The sequence below is a fragment of the Bombina bombina genome, chromosome 5, assembly GCF_027579735.1.
Source record: "Bombina bombina isolate aBomBom1 chromosome 5, aBomBom1.pri, whole genome shotgun sequence".
Lineage (NCBI taxonomy): Eukaryota > Metazoa > Chordata > Amphibia > Anura > Bombinatoridae > Bombina > Bombina bombina.
The window spans coordinates 601,402,607-601,416,366 of record NC_069503.1 but is presented as its reverse complement, the minus strand read 5'-3'; the positions used below and the strand labels follow the sequence as shown (position 1 = coordinate 601,416,366).

At 40.1% G+C, this 13,760-nt stretch overlaps 1 protein-coding gene across 4 annotated transcripts in view; it reads left to right on the top strand.

The window, feature by feature from the left end:
• Positions 1 to 13,760, top strand: part of LARS2 (leucyl-tRNA synthetase 2, mitochondrial) — a 515,565-nt gene that overhangs the window by 225,520 nt on the left and 276,285 nt on the right. For all 4 annotated transcript variants that reach the window (XR_008402566.1, XM_053714561.1, XM_053714560.1 and 1 more), the window contains one exon: positions 2,592 to 2,699. Coding sequence is in view for 3 of the 4 variants with exons in the window: in XM_053714561.1 (XP_053570536.1) it covers positions 2,592 to 2,699 (108 nt within the window). In the remaining variant the exon portion in view is untranslated. The remainder of the gene's footprint in view (positions 1 to 2,591; positions 2,700 to 13,760) is intronic.

Below are 13,760 nucleotides of genomic sequence, written 5' to 3'. Positions count from 1 at the left end.
TGCTTTCAGTTCCAATATGTTTAATGGGTTATAAAATAATACATAAGAGAAACCTCATATGTTAATGCCTAAGGCCTCACTTAATTTAGAGCACCCTCAGTCTACATGTGATGTCTTGTGGACTCTCACCATCATGAAAGAAATAAATTTATCAGGTAAGCATAAATTTTAGCCTCTTGAGGGAGCGTGAGACATGCACAATCTGTACACATATGCAAGAAGTGTTAAACACCCCTTTAAATGAGGAATCTTAATCTTACAATAAAGACTGTTATTATGGCGACTTCTTCTATACATAAAAAAACAATACTAAAGCTATCCATTTGTTGTTGTTTTTTGTATTACACTGTGGCTTTCTGAAGCACTGGTAACTTCATTAGTTTCTAACAAGCTTTAGCTATATTTCATATCACTGTTGTTGTAACTTCTGAAGTTTAATAAACCCCATTGTGGCGTTTTATCGACAGTTGGCAGGTACCACTGTACACACATGTTATCAAATGATGAGGTTGCTTTTCCAATTCACCTGAGGTTTCCTTGCCAGCTGCTACCATTAAAAGCATCAAAGGGCCACCTAAGCTGTTCTCATTATTTTGTTAGAAAAATAGCTTATCTTTAGCTTTACTGCTTACACTCATTTATCTTTAATCGTATTCTTCCTGAGTAGAGCTAATTATCTGCTTTATTTTGACAAATATTTTTTTTTAAAATAAAGCACACGTATGAGAAAAAGAATAGATGGGTTAGAAACTTTTAACATTGTGATTCTAATCAGCAGCTTGTTTTAGGTAATGCAGTAGCAGACATCTCTGGTTGCCAAGGTAACTGTTCTCCACATGTTGGTTTTGATGCTAATTTTCATGTTTTGAGGAGCCTTTGTGATTGTCAGCAATTGTGGTACCCTGAGGATTATAAAAATATCCCTCCTTTATGTCAGCTAGCTTTCCCAAAGACATTTGGACATTTAACCATATCACTGCCATTTCAGAATAAGTTGCTCACTACCCGTATATTAAGCTAAGGATTTACTGCCTTAGTTAAATTATTGACAGACAGGCAGACAGACAAATATTTTATAATAGGTAGAGGAGCAAAATGAACCTGAATAACTGAACAACTAAGAACTCTAGGATACAAGGAATGTGAAAATACTACTTGAATAACAAATTTAAAAAGTTCACTGTAATTCCACTTTTTGATATGTTTCTTTTAATTTAAAGGGCCACTAAACCCAAATTCTTTCTTTCATGATTCAGATAGAACATACAAATTTAAACAACATTACAATTTACTTCTATTATTTATTTTGCTTCATTTTTTAGATATCCTTAGTTGAAGAAAAAGCAATGCACATGGTGAGCCAATCACACAAGGCTTCTATGTGCAGCAACCAATCAGCAGCTACTGAGCATATCTAGATATGCTTTTCAGCAAAGAATATCAAGAGAATAAAACAAATTAGATAATAGAAGTAAATTATAAAGATGTTTAAAACTGCATTCTCTTTCTAAATCTTAAAAGAAAAAATGTGGGTTTCATGTCCCTTTAAGCCAATTGTTTTTTCTATAAATTATTAACACAAAGAAAAGAGTCACACACAATCTTACTGTTCTCTTGCAACACTAAAAGGGATTTTAGCCTAATTTATTTTTGAAATTTGAAATAGCAAATTAGGAATAGCAAAATTAAACAGGCATAATTCAGATAGAGCATGTAATTTTAAGATACTTTTACATGAAATTCTATTTTTAAATGTGCCTTGTTCTTAGTATCCCTTATTGAAAAAGAATACGCCCATATACTACACTAGTGGGAGCTAGCTGCTGATTGGTGCCTGCACACCTTTGTCTCTTGTGATTGACTAACTAGATGTGTTCAGCTAGCTGCCAGTAGTGCGATGCTGTTTCTTCAGCAAAGGATAACAAGAGAATGACACAAATTTGATAATAGAAGTAAATTGTAAAGTTGTTTAAAATTGTATGTTCGATCTAAATCATAAATGCAAATTTTGGGGTTTCCTGTCCCTTTAAACATGTTTCAGTCCTTCTCTGCCATTTCAAATTCATATGCTGAGTTGTTTTTGCTTCCCACATTTAAAGGGACACTAAACCCAATTTTTTTCTTTCAAGATTCAAGTAGAGAATTCAATTTTAAACAACTTTCCAATTAACTTCTATTATGTAATTTGCTTATTTCTTTAGATATCCTTTTCTGAAGAAATAGCAATGCACATGGGTGAGCCAATCACACGAGGCATCAATGCGCAGCTACTACGCCTATCTAGATATGCTTTTCAGCAAAGGATATCAAGAGAATAGAGCAAAATAGATAATAGAAGTAAATTAGAAAGTTTTAATGCAAAGTTGTTTCATTATACATAACTAAACACTGTATATAAAAATTTCAAGGTGTTTACTATCCCTATAAAGCACGCAGAGCAAAACATGAGTCAGAGTAGTCAAACACAATCACAGTTTCTTTTATGGACAAATACACCCATGCAAGTTTCCATTTTGCCTTTTCTATCCCTTTAATGGTTAATTATAGTTTTGTATAATTATTTTAATTGTGATCTTCAAATATTGTTTCAGGCTATGCGTGATGCTCTAGATAATCTACCAGAGTGGTATGGTGTGAGAAGCATGCAGTCAAATTGGATTGGAGATTGTAGAGGCTGCTTTTTTGACTTCATGTTAAAGGTAAGGTACATTTAATAACGTAATATTTTGCATGTCATAATTGACTAATGAGACTCACCTTCCCTTACACTATAAATATATTCAAGCTAGTTATGTATGCTGCATTTAGTTGAACCTTTTTGCAAGGGTGAAAAAACACATAGCGCTGCAGGGACTCTAGTGTTAAAATGACATGGTCTTACAAATGAGAGAAAGTAATTTTTCCACGGTAATGTCCCTTTAAGCATCTGCTGTTGCTTTCCTGGAGGTGCAGTTAGCCACATTAAAGGGTGTATTTCTGTTTGGCATACAAGCTACTTAAAGGCTGATCTGAGTTTAGGCATTCTCCATTTTAAAGGAACACTAAAGTCAAATTAAACTTTCATTATTCAGTTAGAGCACTCCATTTTAAGCAACTTTGAATTCACTTCCATTATCTAAATGTGCACAATATTTTTCTTCTGTTATGTGTGATCAGTCCACGGGTCATCATTACTTCTGGGATATAACTCCTCCCCAACAGGAAATGCAAGAGGATTCACCCAGCAGAGCTGCATATAGCTCCTCCCCTCTACGTCAGTCCCAGTCATTCTCTTGCACCCAACGACTAGATAGGATGTGTGAGAGGACTATGGTGATTATACTTAGTTTTTATGACTTCAATCAAAAGTTTGTTATTTTACAATAGCACCGGAGCGTGTTATTACTTCTCTGGCAGAGTTTGAGGAAGAATCTACCAGAGTTTTTTACTATGATTTTAACCGGAGTAGTTAAGATCATATTGCTGTTCTCGGCCATCTGAGGGAGGTAAAAGCTTCAGATCAGGGGACAGCGGGCAGATGAATCTGCATTGAGGTATGTTGCAGTTTTTATTTTCTGAATGGAATTGATGAGAAAATCCTGCCATACCGTTATAATGACATGTATGTATACACTTCAGTATTCTGGGGATGGTATTTCACCGGAACTACTCTGTTAAAAGTCACTAATCCTTTAATAAGTATTTATCATGTTAAACGTTTTTGCTGGAATGTAGAATCGTTTACATTTCTGAGGTACTGAGTGAATAAATATTTGGGCATTATTTTCCACTTGGCAGTTGTTTGGTTTTAATTGTGACAGTTTCGTTTCTCTTCACTGCTGTGTGTGAGGGGGAGGGCCGTTTTTGGCGCTCTTTGCTACGCATCAAAAAATTCAAGTCAGTTACTCTTATATTTCCTGCATGATCCGGTTCATCTCTGACAGATCTCAGGGGTCTTCAAACTTCTTTGGAGGGAGGTAGATTCTCTCAGCAGAGCTGTGAGAATTTTATATTGACTGTGAATAAAAACGTTGTTCTGTAATTTTTATGTCAAATTTAATTATTGTTATTTTACTAATGGGAACAAACCTTTGCTAAAAGTTGTGTTGTTTTAAAGTTTGATGCTATAACTGTTTTTCAGTTCATTATTTCAACTGTCATTTAATCGTTTAGTACCTCTTTGAGGCACAGTACGTTTTTGCTAAAAAAGATTATAACCAAGTTGCAAGTTTATTGCTAGTGTGTTAAACATGTCTGACTCAGAGGAAGATATCTGTGTCATTTGTTCCAATGCCAAGGTGGAGCCCAATAGAAATTTATGTACTAACTGTATTGATGCTACTTTAAATAAAAGTCAATCTGTACAATGTGAACAAATTTCACCAAACAGCGAGGGGAGAGTTATGCCGACTAACTCGCCTCACGCGGCAGTACCTGCATCTCCCGCCCGGGAGGTGCGTGATATTATGGCGCCTAGTACATCTGGGCGGCCCATTACAGATAACATTACAAGATATGGCTACTGTTATGACTGAAGTTTTGTCTAAATTACCAGAACTAAGAGGCAAGCGTGATCACTCTGGGGTGAGAACAGAGTGCGCTGACAATACTAGGGCCATGTCTGATACTGCGTCACAGCTTGCAGAGCATGAGGACGGAGAGCTTCATTCTGTGGGTGACGGTTCTGATCCAAACAGATTGGATTCAGATATTTCAAATTTTAAATTTAAATTGGAGAACCTCCGTGTATTACTAGGGGAGGTCTTAGCAGCTCTCAATGATTGTAACACCGTTGCAATACCAGAGAAACTGTGTAGGTTGGATAAATACTTTGCGGGTACCGGCGAGTACTGACGTTTTTCCTATACCTAAGAGACTAACTGAAATTGTTACTAAGGAGTGGGATAGACCCCGGTGTGCCGTTCTCACCCCCTCCAATATTTAGAAAGATGTTTCCAATAGACGCCACCACTCGGGACTTATGGCAAACGGTCCCTAAGGTGGAGGGAGCAGTTTCTACTTTAGCTAAGCGTACCACTATCCCGGTGGAGGATAGCTGTGCCTTTTCAGATCCAATGGATAAAAAATTAGAGGGTTACCTTAAGAAAATGTTTGTTCAACAAGGTTTTATATTGCAACCCCTTGCATGTATCGCGCCGATTACGGCTGCGGCAGCATTTTGGATTGAGTCTCTGGAAGAGAACCTTAGTTCATCTACGCTAGACGACATTACGGACAGGCTTAGAGTCCTTAAACTAGCTAATTCATTCATTTCGGAGGCCGTAGTACATTTAACCAAACTTACGGCTAAGAACTCAGGATTCGCCATACAGGCACGTAGGGCGCTGTGGCTAAAATCCTGGTCAGCTGATGTTACTTCTAAGTCCAAATTACTTAATATACCTTTCAAGGGGCAGTCTTTATTTGGGCCCGGTTTGAAAGAAATTATCGCTGACATTACAGGAGGTAAGGGCCACGCCCTACCTCAAGACAAAGCCAAAGCTAAGGCTAGACAGTCTAATTTTCGTCCCTTTCGGAATTTCAAAACAGGAGCAGCATCAACCTCCACTGCACCAAAACAGGAGGGAGCTGTTGCTCGTTACAGGCAAGGCTGGAAGCCTAACCAGTCCTGGAACAAGAGCAAGCAGGCCAGGAAACCTGCTGCTGCCCCAAAGACAGCATGAACCGAGAGCCCCCGATCCGGGACCGGATCTAGTGGGGGGCAGACTTTCTCTCTTCGCCCAGGCCTGGGCAAGAGATGTTCAGGATCCCTGGGCGCTAGAGATCATATCTCAGGGATACCTTCTAGACTTCAAATTATCTCCCCCAAGAGGGAGATTTCATCTGTCAAGGTTGTCAACAAACCAGATAAAGAAAGAAGCGTTTCTACGCTGTGTACAAGATCTGTTATTAATGGGAGTGATCCATCCGGTTCCGCGGTCGGAACAAGGACAAGGGTTCTACTCAAACCTGTTTGTGGTTCCCAAAAAAGAGGGAACTTTCAGGCCAATCTTAGATTTAAAGATTCTAAACAAATTCCTAAGAGTTCCATCGTTCAAAATGGAAACTATTCGGTCAATCTTACCCATGATCCAAAAGGGTCAGTACATGACCACAGTGGATTTAAAAGATGCTTACCTTCACATACCGATTCACAAGGATCATCACCGGTATCTAAGGTTTGCCTTCTTAGACAGGCACTACCAGTTTGTAGCTCTTCCATTCGGATTGGCTACGGCTCCAAGAATCTTCACAAAGGTTCTGGGTGCCCTTCTGGCGGTACTAAGACCGCGAGGGGTTTCGGTAGCTCCGTACCTAGACGACATTCTAATACAAGCTTCAAGCTTTCAAACTGCCAAGTCTCATACAGAGTTAGTTCTGGCATTTCTAAGGTCGCATGGATGGAAAGTGAACGAAAAGAAGAGTTCTCTTTTTCCTCTCACAAGAGTTCCATTCTTGGGGACTCTTATAGATTCTGTAGAAATGAAGATTTACCTGACAGAAGACAGGTTAACAAAACTTCAAAATGCATGCCGTGTCCTTCATTCCATTCAACACCCGTCAGTAGCTCAATGCATGGAGGTGATCGGCTTAATGGTAGCGGCAATGGACATAGTACCTTTTGCACGCCTACACCTCAGACCGCTGCAATTGTGCATGCTAAGTCAGTGGAATGGGGATTACTCAGATTTGTCCCCTACTCTGAATCTGAATCAAGAGACCAGAAATTCTCTTCTATGGTGGCTTTATCGGCCACACCTGTCCAGGGGGATGCCATTCAGCAGGCCAGACTGGACAATTGTAACAACAGACGCCAGCCTACTAGGTTGGGGCGCTGTCTGGAATTCTCTGAAGGCTCAGGGACTATGGAATCAGGAGGAGAGTCTCCTTCCAATAAACATTCTGGAATTGAGAGCAGTTCTCAATGCCCTTCTGGCTTGGCCCCAATTAACAACTCGGGGGTTCATCAGGTTTCAGTCGGACAACATCACGACTGTAGCTTACATCAACCATCAGGGAGGGACAAGAAGCTCCCTAGCAATGATGGAAGTATCAAAGATAATTCGCTGGGCAGAGTCTCACTCTTGCCACCTATCAGCAATCCACATCCCGGGAGTGGAGAACTGGGAGGCGGATTTCTTGAGTCGCCAGACTTTTCATCCGGGGGAGTGGGAACTTCATCCGGAGGTCTTTGCCCAAATACTTCGACGTTGGGGCAAACCAGAGATAGATCTCATGGCGTCTCGCCAGAACGCCAAACTTCCTCTCTACGGGTCCAGATCCAGGGATCCGGGAGCGGTTCTGATAGATGCTTTGACAGCACCTTGGAACTTCGGGATGGCTTATGTGTTCCCACCCTTCCCGCTGCTTCCTCGATTGATTGCCAAAATCAAACAGGAGAGAGCATCAGTGATTCTAATAGCGCCTGCATGGCCACGCAGGACTTGGTATGCAGATCTAGTGGACATGTCATCCTGTCCGCCTTGGTCTCTACCTCTAAGACAGGACCTTCTGATACAGGGTCCATTCAAACATCAAAATCTAACTTCTCTGAAGCTGACTGCTTGGAAATTGAACGCTTGATTTTATCAAAACGTGGTTTTTCTGAGTCGGTTATTGATACCCTGATACAGGCTAGGAAGCCTGTTACCAGAAGGATTTACCATAAAATATGGCGTAAATACCTATACTGGTGCGAATCCAAAGGTTACTCTTGGAGTAAGGTTAGGATCGCTAGGATATTGTCCTTTCTACAAGAAGGTTTAGAAAAGGGTCTATCAGCTAGTTCATTAAAGGGACAGATTTCAGCTCTGTCCATCTTGTTACACAGGCGTCTGTCAGAAAATCCAGACGTCCAGGCCTTTTGTCAGGCTTTAGCTAGGATCAAGCCTGTGTTTAAAGCTGTTGCTCCGCCATGGAGTTTAAACTTAGTTCTTAACGTTTTACAGGGTGTTCCGTTTGAACCCCTTCATTCCATTGATATAAAATTGTTATCTTGGAAAGTTCTGTTTTTAATGGCTATTTCCTCGGCTCGAAGAGTCTCTGAGTTATCAGCCTTACATTGTGATTCTCCTTATCTGATTTTTCACTCAGACAAGGTAGTTCTGCGTACTAAACCTGGGTTCTTACCTAAGGTAGTCACTAACAGGAATATCAATCAAGAGATTGTTGTTCCATCCTTGTGTCCAAATCCTTCTTCAAAGAAGGAACGTCTTCTACACAATCTGGATGTAGTTCGTGCCCTCAAGTTCTACTTGCAGGCAACTAAAGATTTTCGCCAAACTTCTTCCCTGTTTGTCGTTTATTCTGGACAGAGGAGAGGTCAAAAAGCTTCTGCTACCTCTCTCTCTTTTTGGCTTCGTAGCATAATACGTTTAGCCTATGAGACTGCTGGACAGCAGCCTCCTGAAAGAATTACAGCTCACTCCACTAGAGCTGTGGCTTCCACTTGGGCCTTTAAGAATGAGGCCTCTGTTGAACAGATTTGCAAGGCTGCAACTTGGTCTTCGCTTCATACTTTTTCCAAATTTTACAAATTTGACACTTTTGCTTCTTCGGAGGCTATTTTTGGGAGAAAGGTTCTTCAGGCAGTGGTTCCTTCTGTATAATGAGCCTGCCTATCCCTCCCGTCATCCGTGTACTTTTGCTTTGGTATTGGTATCCCAGAAGTAATGATGACCCGTGGACTGATCACACATAACATAAGAAAAAATAATTTATGCTTACCTGATAAATTCCTTTCTTCTGTTGTGTGATCAGTCCACGGCCCGCCCTGTTTTAAGGCAGGTAAATATCTTTTAAATTATACTCCAGTCACCACTTCACCCTTGGTTACTCCTTTCTCGTTGATTCTTGGTCGAATGACTGGGACTGACGTAGAGGGGAGGAGCTATATGCAGCTCTGCTGGGTGAATCCTCTTGCATTTCCTGTTGGGGAGGAGTTATATCCCAGAAGTAATGATGACCCGTGGACTGATCACACAACAGAAGAAAGGAATTTATCAGGTAAGCATAAATTATGTTTTTACACACTGAGGCACCAGCTCTTAGCATGTGCAGTTCGGAGCTCATGTAAGCTGTCTTTTCATATGCGGGGGAGGGGGTGCCTGCTTTTCCAGCTCCTTTCACTGGGTGTCCCAGCCTAACCTCATCAACAGTACTAAACTGGGAGCTTCTGAGTAAGTTTTTATAAGGTTTTATACTGGATTTTTAGATCAATATGTGTGTATATAGTTCTTTATAGAACTGTTTATTACATCAAAATTGGTGAATACTGACCTTTTAAAACGAGAAACAAACCCTGCATTCTCTCACTCTTGACATAGAAAAAGGCAAATTCATGATCAATATCAAATAAACCTCAAGAAGTTATATCTTCATTGTTTTTTATTCATCCATGTTTTGGGGCTAAGAATAGCTCCATGGGCCTTCATTAAAGGCTATGATTTCACAATATGCAGTTCAGAAGAGAGCTTTCCAATACTATAGTATTAGATCTATGTGTTCTACCTACATTAAAGGGACATGAAACCCAAAATTTTGATTTCATGAAACAGATAGAGAATACAATTTTTAAACCAACATTCCCAATGTATTTCCTTTATCTAATGTGCATTATTCCTTTAGATATCCTTTGTTGAAGAAATTTGTTTTTCATGTTCCTTTTAAGGAACTGCATATTTTTTATAGAGCTTATGGGGACCACTCTATGAGGATGGTCTTTAGGTAAAGCTTTATATCAGGTTGTTTCACTTATATTTACAGTGAGAAAAGCAGTTCCAGATACCTGTCAGTGAGAATTTTTTACCAGGTGAGAGTGTCCTTTAACTATTGGTTAGTAAAAATAATTTCTTTTGAGGAAGGCTTTTATGCAAGTAAATATTTTCTGTGATATTAGAGTTGCCAGTCCAAAGGTCTATAGTGCTTTATGGACTCACACCCGGATTCAAGGAGTTTAGCCTCTTTAGAATTATCCCTTTCCATTAGCAGCCTTCAAGCAGTTTCTGATTATAAAGATCTGTGATTCTTGTATTTTTCACCTTGTTCAAATACAGTCCAACAACGTGCAATAGTTGCCCATATCAGTGTCTATATCATCTAGATAATGAGGAGAGCATATTGGTTCTCAGATGGAAATGGTCCTTTTTCTTTCCTAAGATATGGAGAGTCTACAATGTCATCAATTACTAGTGGGAATATCACTCCTGGCCAGCAGGAGGAGGCAAAGAACAGCACAGCAAAGCTGTTAAGTGTCACTGCCCTACCCATAATCCCCCGTCATTCTCTTTGCCTCTGTCAATGGAGTAGATAAAATTTTGGTGCTTGAAGAAAATGGGATTTCTTTTGCTTCAAGCAAGATTTATGGTTATAGCTGTAGCCCACGGCAATCTCTGCAGTAGAGTGGTGGCTTTAAAGCAGTTAGGAACTTGTAAGGTGGGCCTTGCTTTGTTTTCCTAACATATTTGTTGCCCATGGTATAGAAAGCCAGAGTAGGTTTACTCTGTTCTTTCTTTTGTCTACAGGCCTCTGTAAGGAGTATGTGTCCTTTCCCGCCTTGTAAGCTGTTCTCCTGCCGGATGGCTAGATACAAGTAAGTGCTTTTTGTCTTCTAGGTTCTGGAGACTGGCACTTTAAAGGTTTATCTGCAGTATTCTTTGGGAAACAGTATATCCTTAGTAAGGATATATTTAAACTCAGGGTGCAGGCACTTTAGATGTATGTGAGAGAGACTGCTTGTTAACTCTTTAATGGATGCAATCATGAAAAGGGTTAACTGGTTTATTTAAGGCTAATGTTTATTCAGCTAAAATAACTTGGGGCACATATACAGTATGTGTTTTGTTCTGTTTCTAGGCAACTATCAGTTTTAAGCTCTTTTATAAAACGATTTGTTCCTTAAACTGTAGAAGCGGTTGCTTTTGACCGGTCTTGTCAGTCACTGAGGAAAACGGCTCTAAATGAAACGCGTGCTTTGTTGCGCAGTTTCATTTTTTTGCTGATCATGGCTTCTTCTTCTCTTCCGCTCACTTAATGGAGCGGTGTCGGACTGTGCCGGTTCTCTTTGTGTAGCGCTTTCTAGTATTTACTCAGTGTTTTCTAGAGCAGGTAGGACCTCAGCCAGGTGAGGTGCAGAGGTTTATTTGTGGCGTTGTCCCGAGCGTTATTCCGCTCTTGAAAACTTTTTAACAGTCTAAAGTAATTTGAAGTGTCAGCATTAAAATGGCGATGTTAAAAGCAAGATAGTGCTTTGTTCATAATCTAGCCTTAAAAGACCAATAGCTTTATTTTGGTTTAATAAGAAGTACATTTAAAGAAACAGTTCTTAAAATATTTAAAGTCACAGTTGTAAATTGTAAGAAAGTGTTTTCTTTTTTTTTCTATCAATTCTGTGGGAAAATTCTGGGTTTTTAGTTATGGAGCAGGAGTCTGTTCCTTTTGGCAAATGTTTATTGTGTCTTGAGGCCCACATTGTATGCTAAAAATATAGTGAGACGGTGTAATATTACTAATACAAGGCCCCCTTCAAATGTAATATGTATTAATTAGTATGAGTACATTATCTTTCTAAAACCAGTTAACTAAACTGGAAATATATACAGGGAAGCCGGGGTGCTGACTGTCTGTTAAGTATAGGAATAAACAAAAGAAAAAGTTGACAGTAAACTGTAATACTGTCAACTTTTTCTTTTGTTTATTCCCACATTGTATTGCACATGCAATTATGTTTCTCATGTCTAGAAAAAAACTTTAGAAGGCAAAGATAATTTTTTTTGTTTCTGATCCTACTGTCTCTCAGGGTGATGCTGTTCAGGCAATGCCACAGCTTTCTCCTCACACGTCCAAAGCCTCTATGGTGTCACATACAGTGCTCTTAGGTTCCTCTCAGTCTCCTGGAGGAGTTTACTTGCCTGCAGAGATTGCTGCTCAGATATCTTCTGCAGTATCTGCAGCTTTGTCTGCTTTTTCTATGTTAAAAAGAAAGCACAAGAGGAAAATTAGAGATTCAGATAGTAAGGTTTCTGTTCCACTTCCTTCTACTCAGGTTGTCCTCCCTCATAAGTCTGATGGGGAGGATACGTCAGCAGCCCTCTGAGGGTGAAATCTCAGATTCAGACAGTATAATTCTGATGCTGAAGTAGTGACCTTCAGATGTTAGCTTCTACACTTTCGTGCTTGTTAAAGGAGGTTTGGCTACTTTAAACGACTCCAATACGCCTGTCGTTGTCAACCCTAAGAAATTTAGTAAACTTAATAATCTACTATAAGTGGAGGTGTTTCCTGTTCCAGACCATGCAAGGGGTTATTATTTCACAGGAATGGGAGAACCCAGGGATACCTTTTTCCTCCTCTCCTGTCTACGCTGGCTAAGATAACTACTATCCTTATAGAGGATAGTTGCTCTCTTAAGGATGGCAACCTTCAATTTGTATTGCCTCTGTGTCAAGTGCGGCATCTTATGGTGCAAGCCTTGTCTGCTTCAATTTTGGTAGAGACTCCTGGGGAGGAGATCCAAGACAGAATTAAGGCTCTCAAGCTAGCCAATTCCATTATTTTGGATGCTACCATGCAAATTATTAAACTGGGATCTGATATCTGGCTTTTCTGTGCTAGCCCACAGGGGTGTTGTGGCTAACATCTTGGTCAGTGGATGTCCAAGCTTCTGATGCTTCCTTACAATGGTAAGACCTTGTTTGGACCTGGTCTGGCAGAAATAATTTCTGATATTACAAGTGGAAAAGGGTCTTTTTTACCACAAGACAAGAAGAACTGTCCTAAAAGTCGTCAAAGTAATTTTCGTTCCTTCCGTACCTTCGAAGGAAAGTCTTCCTCTCCCTCTTCCAAGCAGTAACAGTCCAAGTCTTCTTGGAAACCCAATCGGTCTTGGAACAAGGGGAAGCAATCTAAGAAACCTGCAGCTAAATCTAAATCCGCATGAATGGTTTGCCCCCGATTCGGGATCGGATTAAGTGGGGGACAGATTCTCCCTGTTTTATCAAGCATGGATATGAGATGTCCAGATCCTTAGGCTGTGGACATAGTGTCTCATGGCTTCAAAATAGAATTCAATTCTCTTCCTCCCAAGGGCTGATTTCATCTCTCAAGTTTATCTGCAGATCAGGTAAAAAGAGACGCATTCCTGAACTGTGTTCAGGATCTTCTTCCTTGGGAGTGATTGTTCCAGTTCCAGTAAGGGAACAGGGTCTAGGATTCTATTTAAACCTGTTCATGGTTCTCAAAAAAGAAGGAACTTTTCGACCCCTTCTAGACCTAAAGTGTCTCAACAAGTTTCTCGGTACATCCTTCAAAATGGAAACCATTCATTCTATTCTTCCTTTGGTCTAAGAGGGTCAGTTCATGATGACCATAGACCTGAAGGATGCTTATCTTCATGTTCCCATCCACAGGGATCATCACTAGTTCCTGAGATTCACCTTTCTAGACAAACACTTTCAGTTTGTCGCTCTTCCGATTGGCCTTACCACATCTCCCAGAATTTTCTCAAAGTTTCTGGGGGCTTACTTGGCAGTGATCAGGTTTCAGGGGAATTGCAGTAGCTCCTTACCTGGAAGCTACAATGGTAGTTTTCTTAAGGATCTTAATATATTCCCTATCTATAAAAAAAATTCTGACAGAGAAAATCAAAGATTCTTTCTTCTTGCCTCTCTCTGCAGTCTACTGTTCGGCCATCAGTGGCTCTATGTATGGAGGTAATTGGTCTGATGGTCGCTTCCATGGACATCATTCCCTTTGCTCGATTCCATTTGAGAGCTCTGCAGTTA